The 19,527-nt window shown below is 41.0% G+C and overlaps 1 protein-coding gene across 1 annotated transcript in view; it reads right to left on the bottom strand.

The window, feature by feature from the left end:
• Nucleotides 1–5,746: 5,746 nt before the first annotated feature.
• LOC116524724 (stimulated by retinoic acid gene 6 protein-like) overlaps nt 5,747–19,527 on the bottom strand; it is a 36,654-nt gene continuing 22,873 nt past the window's right edge. The window contains exons 5-8 of the mRNA XM_032240127.1: nt 10,254–10,374; nt 8,275–8,320; nt 6,684–6,812; nt 5,747–5,822 (exon numbers count right to left, since the gene is read on the bottom strand). Of these exons, the coding sequence (XP_032096018.1) occupies nt 5,748–5,822; nt 6,684–6,812; nt 8,275–8,320; nt 10,254–10,374 (371 nt within the window). The 3' untranslated portion in view covers nt 5,747. The remainder of the gene's footprint in view (nt 5,823–6,683; nt 6,813–8,274; nt 8,321–10,253; nt 10,375–19,527) is intronic.

The following is a 19,527-nucleotide window of genomic DNA, read 5'->3' as shown; positions in this document are numbered from 1 at the left end:
TGAAAAAGCAACCTGAAAAGTAGAAAATATTTTCAAATCATATATTTCATAAGGGATTTGTAAAATATTTTCAAATCATGTATTTCATAGGGGATTTGTATACAAACTATGTAAGCACACTTACAGCTCAATAAATAAACAGGCAAATAATATAATTTTTAAATGATCAAAGAATCTGAATAGATATTTCTCAAAATAATATATACAAATGGCCAGTACATGTAAAAGTACATGTAAAGATACTAAACATTATTAGCCACTAAAGAAATGAAAATAAAAACAACAGTGAAATTCCACTGCATCTCCACTAGATGGCTATAAATAAAAAGATGGATAATAATAAGTGCTGGTGAGGATGCAGAGAAATTGGAATTCCCACAATGCTGGTTCGAATAAACAGTGATGCAGCTACTTTTGAAAGCAGTCTAGTAGTTCAACAAAAGGTTAAAGATAGAGTTGTCATATGTTTAACCATCTGTTCCACTCCTAGATATATATCCAAAATATATAAAAATATATACAAAAAACTTGTATATCCATAGATATATCACTGGAATATGTCATTTCCATTTTAAGACAAAGTGCCTTTCTTATTGTCTAGGGCAAAGGACCTGAAGAGACATTTCTCAAAAGAAGACATACCAATGGCCAACTAGTATATAAAAAAAAAGTTCATCATCACTAATTATCAGGGAAATACAAATCAAAACCACAATGAAATATCACCTTATACTTGTGAGAATGGCTATTATAAAGAAGATAAGTGTTGGCAAGGATGTGGAGAAAAAGGAACTCTAGTATACTGTTAGTGTGACTGTAAATTAGTACAACCTTTCCTCAAAAAAGTAAAAAAGCAATTACCATATGATCCACCAATCTCACTACTTGGTACATATCCAGAGGAAATGAAATCAGTATATTGAAGAGATATCTGCACTCATATTTTCAGTGCAGCACTGTTCACAACAGCCAACATGGAATCAACCTAAGTGTCCAACAACAGATGAATGAATAGAGAAAATACGTCATACATTGTATACAATGGAATACTACCGAGCCTTTAAAAAGAAGGAATCCTGCCATATGTGACAACATGGATGAACCCGGAGAACACTACATTAAGTGAAATAAGCCATGCACAGAAAGACAAATACTGCATGATCTCACTTATATGTGGAATCTAAAAGAGGTGAACTCATGAAAGCAGAGTAGAATGGTGGTTACCAGGGGCAGGCAGGGGTGTGAGGGGTGTAATTGGGGAGATGGGGGTCAAAGGATACAAAATTTCAGTTAGACAAGAGACTAAGTTAAAAAGATCTATTTTTAAGTGACTTTCAAGTAAAATTTGAAAGACATAAATGAACATTTCATAAAGAAAGACCAAGGCTTGGTGCTTCATTTTTTCAAAATAGAAAATATAGAATAATTTTAGTATTTTCCATTGGAATTGAGGCAAAATGGGCAATTTAAGATAAGAAAATTTTCAGGGCATGTTCATTTCAGGTCCAGCTTCATTAAAGAAATGGCTGTGTCTTGACCCCTTTGTCTTTCTAGTCAACCCAGGAAGGTAAACCAGCTCTAACACATTTTTCTCCAAGTGTGGTCATCTCAGCCAGGTATATCAATACTAGCAGCCACAAATACTATACATGTGCACCTGCCATCAGTTACAAGCCCCTCACTCAGTTTCCCACACAGGTGTGGTAACGGGTGGCTTATGATTTTACCTTTGGTAACGCTGATGAGCTGTTTCACCTGCAGGATGCCTGAGGTCAGGATCCCTGAATGGTTCATGGAGCTGATGTAGCTCTCTAGCTTGTTTTCAAACATGTCCAGCTCATCTCTCACATACACAAACATGCAGAACTCGATGACAATGAACTGGGGACAGAGAGCAAAGTTTCCAGGTCTTACTTTAGTCCATCTCATCATGGGAATAACACATGGATTTTTCTTTGAGGTTGACGCCAGGGTCTTCCAGGGATTCAAAACTCTTCTGAAAATGATTCTAGACCCTGGCTATTCTAAGATGAATGGGATTTTGAGTTCTTGGGTGACAGGAATCACTTCATGATCTGTTCTTTACCCTCCAGAAAACAAGACAGGGCCCATAAGGGCTCAAGAAACTCTACAAACATTCATAGAACCAGTAGAAAAGAATGACTAACTTTGAATAAGGGGTGATCTGGGGGACAATTCTATCCCTATCTCCCACTGATTCCCTTCACTGATCTTGGCACATTGGAGAAAGTACTGTTTCCTGTACAAATGTCATGGTTGCCCAACATCTTAGCATCCTGTTGTTATGCCACTGCTTCTATAGTTCCTGCTGTCATTTCACTCCAACAACCCAACTGTGTTTATTTCTGAAAGTGGAGCTCATACACTATCGTGTTCAAGCAGCTGCTAGATCTTGAATGATTTGCTAAACTTCTAGAGCATGTCACCTTATCCTTTTTCGCTCTTAAGATCGCAGGTACCTCATACCATGTCTTATCTCCTTCTTATAGACCGTGAGGTTCTCCTAGCCCAGGACTGAGCTGAATCAGCTCTTTGCCCTCTTCCAACTCTTAGCACAGTGCTGGCACAGAGTAGATATTCCATAAATATTTAAGAAACAATGTCATTCCAACTGTGTTATTCATTGTTGCAGAGAACTTGAAAGTTATTGTTGTCCCTTAAAATCCATTCTCCCTTCTTTGGGCACGGAGCTAGACTACATTGCCCGGTCTCCCTTATATTGGGTATGGCCACATGACTAAGTTCTTGCCAATGGAAGAGTGGAAGGAATATGTGATACTTCTACACCTAGTCCATGGAAACCCTTCACATACATCTCTCCTTGCTTTGCCCCCTTCTTGACTATGTGCAGACGGTGATGAGGTTCTCCAGGATGGTGAAGGCACATGACGGAAGAATTCTGGGTTCCTGAATGAGTACATCTTCCCCTACCTGAACACCCAACTCATCACTGTTGTGTAGATAAAAAATACATACTGTTAAGCCACAGGAATTTAGGAGGTTATCTGGTACGTCAGCATAACCTAACAAATACACTCACCTAAAAACTTAATCACAGGATTTACTTAAATAGGTATTTTCCTGGTACATTTAAAAGAAACAGAAGACAATTTAGCCTTGCCATTTTCATGCATCCATTTTGACTCTACTTTCAACTCAGCCATTTTATCTCAGATAACTTTGACCACACAAAATGTTTTGATCCTATGCTTAATAAAACATTGAAGTCAGAATTATGCCAGTACGTAAAATTTCTTATTGAGAAAGCAAACTTAAAAAAGAATGTTTAATCTGCTTAAAAATATAGTACAGTAAACCAACTCTAGTTATTTGCTTTTATTTTTAGTTCAATGAAAATAAATTCAATTATTAATTTATAATAAATTCAACAATTTTAAATTCGATTATTGAAAAATAATTGAAATTATTTTTGTCAGAATCAATTATTTTACATTTAAGTGATTTGATTTTTGCTCACAGAAAAATTTATTAATCACAGATTCTACTATTGTGAGTTTTCTTTAGGGATCATTAGTTCTACCAAGTAAACTTTCCTGGGTCAAATTTTGCATATCAAAATGTTCTTAAATATATATATTTTTTTCATCAGGTTTTAGTTGATACTAAATTTCACCATGTGGCACTTTAATCATCATGAGTTTTACTTTTTGTGGATTATTTTTACTGGTCATATTCACCATGTGGGTAAAAGTGTCCTTGGAATCAAAATAGTGTTATTGAAGCACTGTACTTCTTTGATTTACCAAGATTCAATTTTGACCCAACTCTTTAGGAACATGCTGCTTGCCTCAAAGACTCCATAACCCTAGCCCCAACCCTGCCCCATTCATAAAATATAAAGAGCTTTTCTTAGTGCTACTTACAAGGTACAGGCAGATGAAAGCCAATACAATGGTTCCAATCATTCTGCTTGGGAATTGAAAGCAGGGATCCCACTCGTATATCCTGGTTTGGAACCAAGACTTTTTTTCTTCTCTGTGGATGAGATATAAATATCAAAAGATGAGAGGCTGGTAGGAAAACAAATGCCTGATTCATCCTAAAATAGCCCCACCTTCTTTTTATCTTAGAGTATATTGTAAAAAGAGATCACTGTTAGCTTCCATGGTTTTCATTTTCCCCTTATTCTTAAGGACAAAAACTGGATTTTATTTTGTGCAGAAATTCACCAAACTAAAAGATTAAAGTTCCCAACCTGTCTTGCAGCTTAGAGTGACCAGACTAAATCCGGGCCAACAAAATGTGGCCACAAGTGTGGTGTGGGGCTTTGGAGAGAACACTCAGATGGAACTAACACAGCTGGGAAAGCTTCTTTGCCTTGCCTTGCCTGCTGTCTGAAATGCAGATGTGGTGGGTGGTCCAAGCTGGAGCTCCAGCAGCCACATTGGACCATGAGACAGCATTGAGGACGGAAAGCACATACATGATGCTAGAGCATAAAGACAGGTGATTGGTGAACTGTCATGGTAGGCAGTACAGGGTCAGGATAGATTGCTCACCTTTAGAGTTATTTTATTAGAGAAAGTAATAAATCTCTCTCTTGGTTGTGCCACTATTATTTTGTGTTTTCTACTACATGTAGCCAAATTGAATTCTAACCAAAGTACTAGCTTTGCCACTGCATGACCATGGACCAGACACATCCCTTCTCTGGGGCATATGCCCACATGCATAGTGAAAGGGGCAGATGTGGTGGTGGCTTGTATGATTCTGAGATCTGGTGCTTTTGCCTGGCAACATGAATATCCTCCTCTACTGGAAACAGCACCTCAGTTTTGTTTTGTTTCATTGTTTTTTTGATACAGGGTCTTGCTCTGTTGCCCGGGCTGGAGTAATGTGGTCACTGCTGAGTGCAGTAGCGTGGTCACCACTTACTGCGGCCTTGACCTCCTGACTCAAGTGATCCTCCCACTTCAGTCTCCCAGGTAACTGGGACCACAGACATGCACCACACCTAGCTAAATAGTTCATTTTTTGTAGAGATGGGGTCTCGCCATGCTGCCCAGGCTGGTCTTGAACTCCTGAGCTCAAGCGATCCTCCTGCCTAAGCCTCCCAAAAGTACTGGGATTGCAGGCATGAGCCGCCACGCCCAGCCTAACGCCTCAGTTTCTATTTGGGGAACCACCACTCCCTGTCCCTGGGTAAGAGATGCTGATCCCACTTTCTAGCTCTGGAGGAAACGGAGGGACATGTGACTCAGGCTTAGCCAATCAGTGCACTCCAATCCCTGCCACAGTAACTGGTTCCAGGGAGGTGTGTGATCCAATTTGATCCAGTGAAACACGTTCATGGGACTTTCATTTGAATAACTGGAAAGCAGCATTCGTCTGTCTTCTGGGATTAAACCAGGAGTGTATAAACATAGAGAGTCTGGGCGCCACCATGTGGAGGAATCCCACTTAAATGGGAGGCCGACACAGTAAAGCAGAGCTGAGGGGAGATGGAGGGCGAGAGACCTGGATTTGATCATATCAATTACGCCTGTGGATCCAGCTTGCCTGAAACTGACTACCTCTAGACTTTTTAGTGATGGGAGCCCATAAGTTTCCTTTTTTGCTTCAATCCAGTTTGAGTTGGGTATCTGTTTTTAGCAAATGAGGGTCTTGATCACTACAGTGCCTTTCTGATCATCCCAGGTTCTGTCACATCATCAGGGCTCATCAGAGTGGATGCAAACCTGCAGGTGAATGAACAGAACTGTGGCTTACTGTGGGCAGGGTGTCCTCAGGAGCTGCTTGACGTGCTCTGCCTGGTGCGCTTCCAGGACAGGCTTTTCTTCCTACGAGACAGCAGACAGGCTTACACTTTGGCTCATAAATTCTTGTTAGGCTTTTGATCTCATTAAGTGGGGGCAATGGCCACAGAGGGCAGGGTTTTGGATAGGAGTTGCTCTTTTGAATTTAGCCATGCTGTGGTCAAGATAGGTTTTTTCCTCTCCCCCACATCCCACTGCTGAATTTGCTTCATGTCAAAGAGGCTATGTTTGCCAGTGGTTAAGGAAGAGGCTCCATAACTGAACTGTCTGGGTTCCATTCCTGGATATGTTACAGGTTAGCTATGTGAAAGGAAAATATCTTGGGCCCCCCAAATCACTAAGCTAAAGAGAAAAGTCAAGCTGGGAACTGCTTAGGGCAAGTCTGTCTTCCATGCTATTCAAAGTCACCCCTCTACTCACTGAGATAAATGCATATCTGATTGCCTCCTTTAGAGGGGCCAATCAGAACTCAAAAGAATATAATCATTTGTCTCATCTACCTATGCCCTGAAGCCCCTTCTAGTTGTCCCACCTTTTCAGACAGAACCAACGTTCATCTTACAACTGTCGATGGATGTCTCATGTCTCCCTAAAATGTATAAAACCAAACTGAGCCCTGACCACACGGGGCACATGTTGTCAGGACTTCATGAAGCTGTGTCATGGGTATGTGTCCTCAACTTTGGCAAAATAAACATTCTAAATTAACTGAGACCTGTCTCAGATTTTCATGGTTCCCAGCTAGGAACCTCAGACAACTCAACTCACCTCCGTGCATCCAAGCTTCTGAATTCAGAATGTGAGGTGTAGTAACAGTACTTGCCTCCCTGGCTGTTGTAGGGATGAAACGCATCAGTCCATGCAGTGCTCATACTTAGTACTCACCACCTGGAGCTCCCAGCCAAGGTGCACCCTCAGAGCCTTGACAAACATATACAGGAAGCGGCCCAGCAGGAAAGCGAGGCACAGCAGTGAGGGCCAGTAGAACACGAGGGTCTCGTACTTCCCCACAAACTGCAACAGAAGCATACCACAATGCGGCTCCAGACAGGTGGGGCCGAGTCACCTGCTGAAGCTGCAGGACTCTGCCTGCCCCAGCTTGCTCCAGCAAGGCCCCCTCTCTCAGGCTTGGCAGTCGGTGGCCAATCCCCCATCTCCCAACCCCCGTCATCAGAATGGGCAGTGAACTTGGGCACAGCAACCCTGGATTCAAGTCTTGGCACCCCCATTTTATTTTATAAAGCTAGCTTTCTAGTCTGGGTCACAGAGCAAGACCCTGTCTCAAAACGAAAGTAGTTTTCAAGGTATTTTGTCCTTATTAGAAGCTATTAATAAATGCTTCTTTGGGAAAATATACGAGTAAGAGAGCCAGAGGTGGGTAGATAGATGGGAGGAGGAGGTAAAGAGGGAGAGATACTTAGAAGGAGAAGGAGAAACAAAGAGAGAGGAAGAAATAGAATGAGGGAGGTACAGAGGAAGAAAAAACCCATAATTGCCATAAGGCTGGGACCAACACAAGCTGAGGGAAGAGTAACAGTTCTCTCAAGAAGGTACTCATAGATTTTGTGTTTTTAGTCTTATTTTGATGAAAAAGGTTGTTTTTCACTGTCTCAAAGCAAATAATATTGTGACTTATCTTTCACACTTTAATGGTTGGTTTCATGTTTTTTACATTGCCAGAGTCATATTACCTCCCACGGGAAATGGGGATTTGAGGTTGTGATGTTCAGGTGCAGGATGGAGATATGCTGAGATGCAGGGCTCATGTCTTCCCTTGATCCTCCTCTCCAACATATGCTTATGGCTAGATATAATCACTGCCAGCATTTCTGTGGCTTTCATCTATATATCTATATGCTCTATAATTGAGGTTGTACCAAACATAAAGGTCTGTACCTATGCACTCCTGGCCCAGGTGGCTTTTGTGGGCTTCCCGCAACCTGCCTGGTAGCATTTCTAGGTGCACTGTTACATCCCTCTTTACTGGGGTCCAGGGCTAAAGAGATGAACCAGTTCCCACCAACTCTGAGGACAATGCATGGCAAAACTGGAAAGGGCTCATCTGTTCCAAGTCTTCCACTTTATAGAAAAAGAGATTGGAGCTACACAGAGTGAAAAGAAATTGACTTTGGAGTCAGCCAGACCTGGCCTCAATTCCCAATTCTGCTGCTTCCTATGAGTTACTTAATGTACTTGAGCCTCACTATACTAGTTCCTCACCTGTGAACTAGGTTTGATGAACTTCCCACCCTTGTAGGGCTGCTGAGAGGAGTAAATACGAAAATGCCTTTCTGTGAATTCACACCTTGATGAACATGGGTGCTATATAAATGGAGGCACTGTGAATGACAACAACTACCTTTTTACACACATGAGGAAGTGGAGCCCCAGAAGTGACAGAGGCTTGTTCAAGGTCACACAGCAAGCTGACCACAGTGATAGGACTGAAAACCCCAAAAGGCCAACAGAGACTCACCTGCCCATGGGGACACTGTGAAACTTGAAGAATGGTGACAGCAAACCTGCAGGAACAGAAACAGAGTTTGGGGCCCTGGGGTTCTCTCCCAGCACAGCCCCAGGAGCAGCCCCTGTAAAAATGGCTCGGATTGCACCCACCCGCACCTACCTGTCCCCCTCAGGAAGGCTGATTCCCAGGCCTCCATGGACATCTCTCCCTGATCAGCCACCCTGCTCATGCCAAAGTAGGCGCACACTAAATTCATTCATTCACCTGCCCTCATGGAGGACATAGTGTTGGAATCTGTGATGGCAGAGCAGGAGGCCCTTAGAGAGCTCATCCTCCCTCCTGTCATCATTCAAATGGGAGCTGGAAGTCCAGAGTTGGTAAGGGATTTATCCAAGTTACACATGGGAATGGGCAGACCCAGGTCTCCCGACTCTGTGGCCTGGGCTCTTCTTGCCTCTATGTGGCCTGCTTGTAGACTCTGCTCAGAAGTGATGAGCCTTGATGCTTTACCCCACGCCCACCCACACATGCATTCCTGGTCCTGTTCCAGCTTGGGCCATACTCCCATGGTGCCCAAGCTGCTGAGCAATTCCCACCACCCTGTTATCTCCTGGGCAAACGTCTGTCACAGGCTGATGAGATGATATTACGCCACATCTAACCCTGGATACCTTCCATTTAAATTTTTAAAAAGCAAGCCACTCACAAACTTTACAATTGTAGCCACTGGCGTGTCAGTTGCTTGTGAGACCCCTGCCCGTCATCTCTGACTAAGTGGGGCCTAAGAATCCCAGCCCCATAGAAAACGCTGGATGGGGGAAAGAGCCCAGCAAAGGAGTTGGAAACAAAGAAATGAGTCTCAGAGGCTGGAGAGTAGTTGGAGGGGTTTTCAGTCAACAACTGTTCTCTGGTGTCAGTTCTGTGCCAAGTCTGGTGCCAGTTCTGTGCCAAGTCTGAGGTCACAGAGCTCAACAGCAAGGTCAAGAAGCTTGCATCTGGTGGAAGTGATTGTCCTCGAAGCAGCAGTGTACACTTATCCCTAGACATGACCCACATAGGGAATGGGACAAACAGACAAAGAGGCCAGAACACCTGGTACACGCAAGTCTGTCTTGTTCGCCAGGGTTATTTCCTGTCTCGTAGTAGGGATGTAATGGGTGTTGAATGAATAAGTAGATGGATGAAGGAATGTAGGCGTCTTGCGTGGCTGGAAGTATGTGCTAGATACTGTTGGGGGAGGGAGGGAGAGGGAGAGGCTAAACTGTGATGGCCCTGAATGCCCAGCTAAGGCACGGGAACTTTCTCCAAGGCTCCCAAGAGAAGCCATGGCAGCTTTGATGAGAAGCCTCGAAAGGGGCTCCTTTGTCTTCTAGTGGGGTCCCCAGCAGCTTACAGAAATGAGTTTTCCTCAGGAATGGAAAATCAAATACTGTATTCTTACTTCTAAGTAGGAGCTAAGCTGTGGGTGTGCAAAGGCATACAGAATGGTATCACAGACTCTGGAGAGTCAGAAGGGGGAAGGGTGGGAGCGTGGAGAAGGAGAAAAAGCTTCAGATCAGGCATAGTGTCCACTACTAGGCTGACGGATGCAAGAAAATCTCAGACTTCACTACGATACAATTCATCCCTATAATCCAAAACCACTTATACCCCAAAAGCTATTGAAATAGAAATAAATAAAATAAGATTATAATTCATTAAAAAAAAAAAAAAAAAGAAATGAGTTTTCCTAAATCCTTGACTTCTAGGAACACTCTAATCACAAGCAGCCTGGTGTGAAGCAGATAGAATGCCAGCCTGGCCTTCTGAAGCCTCCAATGCTGTCCCCACAATGGGACCGTGGACAGGTCACTCTTGCCCTCCCTGGGCCTCAGTTCTGGGCAAAGGTGTCCCCCAAGGAGAGCTCCCAGGTCGCCTCTAGCCCTGCACCCAGAGTTCAGTCATGCATAAGGAGTTGGGGGAGTGGGGACAGGCAGAGACCGTCTTACCAGATAAGAGAGTAGCAGAAGCCCAGGGTGGAGCTGACCAGCTGGAACTCCGACGAGAGGCAGGCAAAGAAGGGGAAGTGAGACAGGCCAACTTCAAGGCCTCCAATCAGAAGCTCAAAGGCTGGGGAGACAGGGCCAGAGATGCTGTGAGCTTCTCTTAACATTGGGTTTGGGGAGTCCCAAGGAAGTTGTGGTACCTCATGCTGACCTCTAGTCAGGGAGCTCAGAACCCAGTGAAAAGAATGGAACAGCCCCAGGCTAGGGCCAGCAGGAATGCCTTTCAATCGTTCATGCAACAGACCCTTCCTGGTCCCTATTCGATGCCAGGCACTGGGCTTCTATTGACATGAAGGAGACTTGGTCCTTGTACTTGGTGAGCTCACAGTGTGACAGATGGAGACACACTAGATAAACAGACAGGCAAATGAACATGCAAAAATAGTGGCTGAGGGTCAAGTATTGCAACTACACCAGACTCAGAGAGAGGGGCTGTAGTATGTGCAAAGCTGCTTGTCAACTACAATGCACTGTACACATAAGGGAACAGCCATGTTAATCCTGCACTAACTAGCTCTGAGGTGGATTAACAGCACCCAGTATAATCTAATCATGCATGATGACCTTTTCAAAGTGTCTACTCTACTTGGGAGGCAGAGGTTGCAGTGAGCTGAGATCATGCCACTGCACTTCAGCCTGGGAGACAGTGCAAGACTCTATCTCAAAAACAAAACAAAAACAAAGTGTCTGCTCTGAGCTTGGTCCTGGGCCAGGCATTCAGGACAGGAGGAATGGACAAGGTTCTTGCTTTGAGATGCTGACCATCCAACAGGAAGGACAGGTGGGGAAGTCAGTGGCATGAAATGACTTGTAAGACAGGGACATTCAGCCTGCTGCAAGGACACAAAAGATGAGGCTACTGATCTCACTTGGGGTATCAGGGAAGGCTTCCTGGAGGCAACACAACATAAGCAGGAGATTGTATGATGGAGAGAAGTAGGGAAGGAAGGACATCAAAGGATGGGAGATAATTGGCTGGTCAGTACACGTGTGAATGTGAATGGTGGAGGGCTGGCGGGAAAGATCAATACAAAAACAATAATTGCAGTGAGGATAGCAGTTGCAGCAGTAAAACTTTCTAATCTCTCTGAATTCCTCCCATAGAAATAGAGCAGCTAGAAAGACAAAACTAAAGACTCACAGATAACACCTGCAACAAATCTAGGTGACAAGACCCATTTGATGTCAATGTCTGAGTAAGAGGAAGCAGAAGAAAGGCGAGAGGGGGTCTGAAGGCCCAAGAGCTGATGAACTCAAAATTTCCAGCAGATACTAACTAGAAAATGCAGCTGAAGGCCACGATTCATAGGTGAGTATAAGCAGACCTTAACAGGATCTGAAGATGCTGGAGTTGTCTAAGCGCCAGGAAGTTACTATACTAATAATCTAAGGCCCTTCCCAGGACAAAGCCCCCTGCTGAGCATCAATTGCTGGCAGTAGAATCCAAAATGAGGAGTAGCTGGGAAATAATCTGTCTGGACAAGGGTGGAAAAGAGAGGCAGACTCAGAAAGTATGAGGAGATGGATGCATGGATGGAAAGGTGGATAGACAGGTAGACAGATAGGTAGGTAGATAGTGGAGAGATGACAGTAGATGGATGGATAATAGACAGTTATTAGGTAGATTATAGATAAATAATAACAATGAGATAGGTTGATAGATAGATGAGACAGAGACATAGTCACATTGTAAAAACTAAAAAGGGAACTCTAGAGCCATAAAGCAAAAAATAATATCTGACCCATCCTTCCTACTTGAATTTATAAGAAAACTTATTTCACTTAAAAATGGGCCACAGATGTGTTTCTGTAGTCCCAGCTACTTGGGGCTGAGGCAGAAAAATCACTTGAACTTGGAAGGCAGAGGTTGCGGTGAGCTGAGATCATGCCACTGCACTCCAGCCTGGACAACAGAGTGAGAGTCCATCTCAAGAAAAAAAAATTCAAAGTTATAAGAAAAAAAAAGAATAAGGAGCAGAAAAATATCACTACAGATCACAAAACTACTCCATAAAGAGGCCTGTAAGACAGATGGAAACAAAAATCTAATATTTCAACACAAGCTAAAAGAAATTAAGAAAATGATAGCATCTATGAAGAATCTATAAATCAGAATTTGAAAAACTAAAAAATGAAGTTGTTTAAAAAAAGGAATATTTGATGACATGTTAGATAACTCAGGAAAAAATTAGAAATACAAGAAAAAAATCATTTTAGAAATGAAGGCCAAAGTAAAACAAACAGAAAATTGATATCCTGAATATATGAAGAGCATCTGAAAATAAAGAACACACTATATTTACACTTCCACCTGAAACAAACAAAAATCAGACAAAATATATAAAACAACTGCTTTCAAGACACTTGACTTCAGGCAGCAGAGGACAATAATCACTGAAGGACAGTAAATAAACAAGGTGAGCCCCACAATTTCTCTACCTTAATGTAGAATGCAGTATAGGCAGGGGAAACCCAGGCAGAGCCCTGCAGGTTCCCTGAGTTGAGGAGATAGAGCTGAGACTCTGGGAAGACAAAGACAGCTAGAATTTACAGGAGATAGTACTGGAGAGGAGGGAGCTGCACAAAGAGAGAGTTCTGGGAGACAGAGATCTGCGAAGCGTTCCCCTGAGTCTTCAGCTGAGTTCTGACCAGCACAGTTGTGTATGACAGAACCACTTGAAAAGACCAAAGGTAACCATGACTGCTACTCACATAGGTCCAGGATAGTGCCTGTTCTCACCAGCCAGACTGAAAAACTTCATGATATCAAAAGCACAAGCAAATCTGGACTTCCTCAAAATTTAACTTTAATGTATGAAAGGACATTATTAAGAAAGTGAAAAGAAAACCTACAGAATAAGTGAAAGCATTTGCAAATCGTGTATCAGATAAGGATGTAATATACAGAATATATAAAGAAGTCCTACAACTCAACTTCAAAAAGACAAACAACTCAGTAAAAAGATGGCCAGGACTTGAATAGACAAGTCCCCAAGCAAGACATACAAATGACCAATAAGCACATAAAAAGATGCTCAGTATCACTAGTCATTAGGGAAATGCAAATCAAGACAACAATGAGATACTACCGCACACCTATTAGGATGGTTATAATCAACACACACACACACACACACACACACACACTCACACACACACACAGAGAGAGAGAGAGAGAGAGAGAGAGAGAGAGAGAGAGAGAGAGAGAGAATGTTCTTCAAAACCAATGAGAATGAAGACACAACATACCAGAATCTTTGGGACACATTTAAAGCAGTGTCTAGAGGGAAATTTATAGCAATAAATGCCCACGTGAGAAGCAAGGAAAGATTGAAAATCAACACCCTACAATCAAAATTAAAAGAACTAGAGGAGTAAGACCAAACAAATTCAAAAGCTAGCAGAAGACAAGAAATAACTAAGATCAGAGTAGAACTGAAGGAGACAGAGACACAAAAAACCCTTCAAAAATCAATAAATCAAGGAGCTGGTGTTTTGAAAAGATCAACAAAATAGATAGACCAATAAAAATAGCCAGACTAATAAAAAAGGAAAGAGAGAAGAATCAAATAGATGCAATAAAAAATGATAAAAGGGGATATCACCACCGATTCCACAGAAATACAAACTACCATCAGAGATTACTACAAACAACTGTATGCATATAAACCAGTAAATTTAGAAGAAATGGATACATTCCTGGACACGTACACCCTCCCAAGACTAAACCAGGAAGAAGTTGAATCTCTGAATAGACTAATAACAAGGTCTGAAGTTGAGGCAGCAATTAGTAGCCTACCAACCACAAGAAGTCCAGGTCTAGATGGTTCATAGCTGAATTCTACCAGACGTACAAAGAGGAGCTGGTACCATTCCTTCAGAAACTATTCCAAACAATACAAAAAGAGGGAATACTCCCTAATTCATTTTATGAGACCAATATCATCCTGACACCAAAACCTGGTAGAGACACAACTAAAAATGAAAATTTCAGGCCAATATCCATGATGAACATCAATGCAAAAATCTGCAATAAAATATTGGCAAACCGAATGCAACAGCACATCAAAAAGATTATCCATCACAATCAAGTAAGCTTCATCCCAGGGATGCAAGGCTGGTTCAACATACACAAATCTATAAACATAATCCATCACATAAACAGAACCAAAGACAAAAACCACATGACTATCTCAATAGATGCAGAGAAGGCCTTCGATAAAATTCAACAGCCCTTTATGCTAAAAACTCTCAATAAACTAGGTACTGATGGAACATATCTCAAAATAATAAAAGCTATCTATGACAAACCCACAGCCAATATCATACTGAATGGGCAAAAACTGGAAGCATTCCCTTTGAAAACTGGCTCTAGACAAGGGTGCCCTCTCTCACCAATCCTATTCAACATAGTATTGGAAGTTCTAGCCAGAGCAATCAGGCAAGAAAAAGAAATAAAGCGTATTCAATTAGGAAAAGAAGAAGTCAAATTGTCTCTATTTGCAGATGACATGATTGTATATTTAGAAGACCCCATCATTTCAGCCTAAAATCTCCTTAAGATGATAAGTAACTTCAGCAAAGTCTCAGGATACAAAATCAATGTGCAAAAATCACAAACATTCCTATACACCAAGAACAGAAAAACAGAGAGCCAAATCATGAGTGAACTCCCATTCACAATTGCTACAAAGAGAATAAATACCTAGGAATACAACTAACAAAGGACATGAAAGACCTCTTCAAGGAGAACTACAAACCACTGCTCAAGGAAGAGGACACAGATGGAAAACATTCCATGCTCATGATTAGGAAGAATCAATATTGTGAAAATGGCCATACTGCCCAAAGTAATTTATAGATTCAATGCTATCCCAATCAAGCTACCATTGACCTTCTTCACAGAACTGGAAAAAAACCACCTTACACTTCATATGGAACCAAAAAAGAGTCTGCATAGCCAAGACAATCCTAAGCAAAAAGAACAAAGCTGGAGGCATCACATTATCTGACTTCAAAGTATACTATAAGGCTACAGTAATCAAAACAGCATGGCACTGGTACCAAAACAGAGATATAGACCAATGGAACAGAACAGAGGCCTCGGAAGTAATGCCACACACCTACAACCAGCTGATCTTTGACAAACCTGACAAAAACAAGCAATGAAAGGATTGCCTGTTTAATAAATGGTGTTAGGAAAACTGGCTAACCATGTGCAGAAAGCTGAAATTGGACCCATTCCTGACAACTTATACAAAAATTAACTCCAGATGGATTAAAAATTTAAACACAAGACCTACCACCATAAAAACCCTAGAAGAAAACTTAGGCAATACCATTCAGGACATAGGCATAGGCAAGGACTTCATGACTAAAACACCAAAAGCAATGGAAACAAAAGCCAAAATAGACAAATGGGGTCTAATTAAACTTAGGAGCTTCTGCACGGCAAAAGAAACAATCATTAGAGTGAACTGGCAACCAACAGAATGGGAAAAAATTTTTGCAAGCTACCCATCTGACAAAGGGCTAATATCCAGAATCTACAAAGAACTAAAACAAATGTACAAGAAAAAAACAAACCCCATCAAAAAGTGGGTGAAGGATATGAACAGGCACTTTTCAAAAGAAGACATTTATAAGGCCAACAAACATACGAAAAAATGTTCATCATCACTGGTCATTAGAGAAATGCAAATCAAAACCACATTGAGATACCATCTCATGCCAGTTAGAATAACGATCATTAAAAAATCTGAAGACAACAGATGCCGGAGAGGATGTGGAGAAATAGGTACACTTTTACACTGTTGGTAAGAGTGTAAATTAGTTCAACCATTGTGGAAGACAGCATGGTGATTCCTCAAGTATCTAGAAACAGAAATATCATTTGACCCAGCAATCCCATTACTGGGTATATACACCAAAAGGATTATAAATCGTTCTATTATAAAGACACACGCACATGTATGTTCATTGTGGCACTGTTTACAATAGCAAATACTTGGAACCAACCCAAATGCCCACCAATGATAGACTGGATAAAAAAATGTGGCACATATACACCATGAAATACTATGCAGCCATAAAAAATGATGAGTTCATGTCCTTTGCAGGGACATGGATGAATCTGGAAACCGTCATTCTCAGCAAACTGACACAAGAACAGAAAACCAAACACCGCATGTTCTCACTCTTAAGTGAGTGTTGAACAATGAGCACACATGGACATAGGGAGAGGAACATCACACAATGGGGTCTGTTGTGGGGTGGGGGGGCTAGGGGAGCGATAGCAAGGGGTGGGAGGTTTGGGATGGATAACATTAGGAGAAATACCTAATGTAGGTAACAGGGGGATGGAGGCAGCAAACCACCATGGCATGTGTATACCTATATAACAATCCTGCAAGATCTGCACATTTACCCCAGAACTTAAAGTACAATAAAAAAAAGAGAAAAAAATAATTAATGGCCAAAATTACTCTTTTTTCCGTCTCTCCCTCCCTCCCTCCCTTCCTTCTTTTTTTTTTTTTTTTTTTTTTTTTTTGAGACAGAGTCTTGCTTTGTCACCAGGCTGGAGGGCAGTGGCACGGGCTGGGCTGATTGCAACTGGGTTCAAGTGATTCTCCTGCTTCAGTCTCCTGAGAAGCTAGAACTACAGGTGCATGCCACCACAGCTGGCTAGATTTTTGTATTTTTGGTAGAGATGGCATTTCACCATGTTGGCCAGGCTGGTCTCAAACTCCTGATCCCAAGTGATCCACCTACCTCAGCCTCCCAAAGTGCTGGGATTATAGGCTTGAGCCATTGTGCCTGGCCTTTCTTCCTTTCTTTTCTTTTTTCTTTTTTTTTTTTTTTTTTTTTTTTTTTTTTTTTTTGTGGCAGGTTCTTGCTCTGTAGCCCAGTAGCCCAGGCTGGAATGCAGCGCCACAGTCATGGCTCACTGTAGCTTCAACCACCCAGGCTCAGGTGATCCTCCTGCCTCAGCTTTCCAAGTAGCTGGGAATACAGGCCTATGACACCATGCCCAGCTAATTTTATTTTCATTTTTGTAGAGGTGGAGTCTCACTATGTTGCCCGGGCTGGTCTCAAACTCCTGGGCTCAAGAATCCTCCTGCCTCAGCCTCCCAAAGTGCTGGGATTATAGGGGTGAGCCACCTCACCATGCCCAAAACTTTTCTAAATTTGCGGAAAATCAAAATGCAGAGATCAACAAACCCCAAGCATGCGACACATCAAGAAAATTAGATACATCATAATATAATTCTTCAAAATCAGTGCTTTAAAAAAACAAGATTTTTCCCTAAGATGAAGAACAAGAGAAGGATGCTTGGTCTGATTACTTGTACTGAGCATTATTTTGGAAGCTTTACCCTCTGCAATTAGGAAAAACAATAACAATAAAATAAGAGACCTCTAGATTGGAAAAGAAAAAATAAAACTACTGCCTTTATTCACAGATGATATGATGTAGTATGTAGAAAATACTATACAATCTATAGAAAAAGCTACTGGAACTAATAAGTGAGTTTAGCAAGGTTGTAGGATACAAGATCAACATATAAAAATCAACTGTATTTCTATTTATTACCAATGAACAATAAAAAATAAAAAACATATAAATCTGACAAAAGATGTGAAAGGTCTATTCTCTGAAAACTACAAAACATTGCTGAAAGAAATTAATAAACTCTAAATAAAAGGAGAGATATATTGTGTTTATGGGTCAGAAGACTCACTATCGTTAAAATAACAATTTTCCTAAAATGGATCTAAAAACGTACAAATGATATAATCTCAATTTCAGCATTATTTGTATACATTGACAAATTTATTCTTTCATGTAGAAATGCAAAGAACCTAGAATAGCAAAAACAACTTTGAAAAAAATGAATCGAAGGACTAATACCACCTGATTTTAATATTTATTATAAATCTAAAATAATCAAGACAGTATGATATTGGTGCAAAGATAGACAAATAGATATATAGGAGAAAATAGAGAGTCTAAGAATATACCCACACAGATGTGGCCAATTGCTTTTCAACAAAGGTGCAAAGGCATGTCAATGGACAAAGGACGGGATTTTGCTGCAAATAGTGCTAGAATACTTTGCAATCCAAAGGCATAAAAGAACTTTAATCCACACCTCCTGCTATATACTACACGCAAAAAAGAAAAAAAAAAAAGAAAAGTTCAAAATGTATTGCAGCCCTCAAAGCAAAATTTGAGGCTATAAAACTCTGGGGAAAGAAACAGAGGAGAAAATCTATATGACCTTATCTTAGGAAAAGATTCTTATATGACACCATAAGCATGATCCATAAAAGAAAAAAAAAGAGTTAACTGGATTTCATCAAAATTAATGTCAGCTTCTCAAAATAGTTTGTTAGGAGGATGAAAATTTGAGCTACAGATTAGAAGAAAATATTTGCAATTCATACATGTGTACAATAATGGTCTTACAACCAAAATATATTTTTAAAACTCTGAAAACTCACTAAAAAGAAAGCAAAAAACCCAATTTTTGACAATAGGCAAATGATTTGAATAGATATTTCATCAAAGCAGGTATAGGAATAGCAAATAAGCACATGAAAATATGCTCAACAGCATTAGTCATTATAAAAATGCAAATTAAAACCACAATAAGAAACCACGACACACTTCTTAGAACCGCCAAAATTTAAAAAATGGGCTGTACCAGTGTTGGAGAAATTGGAACTCTCATAGTGACGGGAATAATCTAAAGTGGTACAATCACTTTAAAAAGCAGTCTGACAGTTTCTTTAAAAGTATGATCTACTCTATGATCTGTGTAATCCAGCCATTCTACTCATAGGTATTTACCCAAGGAAAATTGAAGCATGGGTACATGAAAAGACTTGTACACAAGCGTTCACAGCAGTTTTATTTACAATGGCCAAAAGTAGAAATAAATCAGATATTACTCAAGAGGTGAATGGATAACTAAACTGTAATTGATTTATATAGTGGAATACTACTCAGCAAGGAAAAGGATAAGCTACTAACACATGTTACATATGTATGAATCTCAAAATAGATTCATGCTGACTGAAAGAAGCCAGACTCCAAAAAAAAGTACATCCTGTATGATTCCATTTATACAAAATTCTGGAAAATGCAAACTTGGTAGATTACTTGTTGCTTGTAAATGAGAGCAGTGACAGAAGAGGGGAGGAAAGAGGAGAT

The sequence above is a fragment of the Sapajus apella genome, unplaced genomic scaffold, assembly GCF_009761245.1.
Source record: "Sapajus apella isolate SASKATOON/1434 unplaced genomic scaffold, GSC_monkey_1.0 scaffold46, whole genome shotgun sequence".
NCBI classification, from domain to species: Eukaryota; Metazoa; Chordata; class Mammalia; order Primates; family Cebidae; genus Sapajus; species Sapajus apella.
This window is presented reverse-complemented; position numbering and strand designations above follow the sequence as displayed.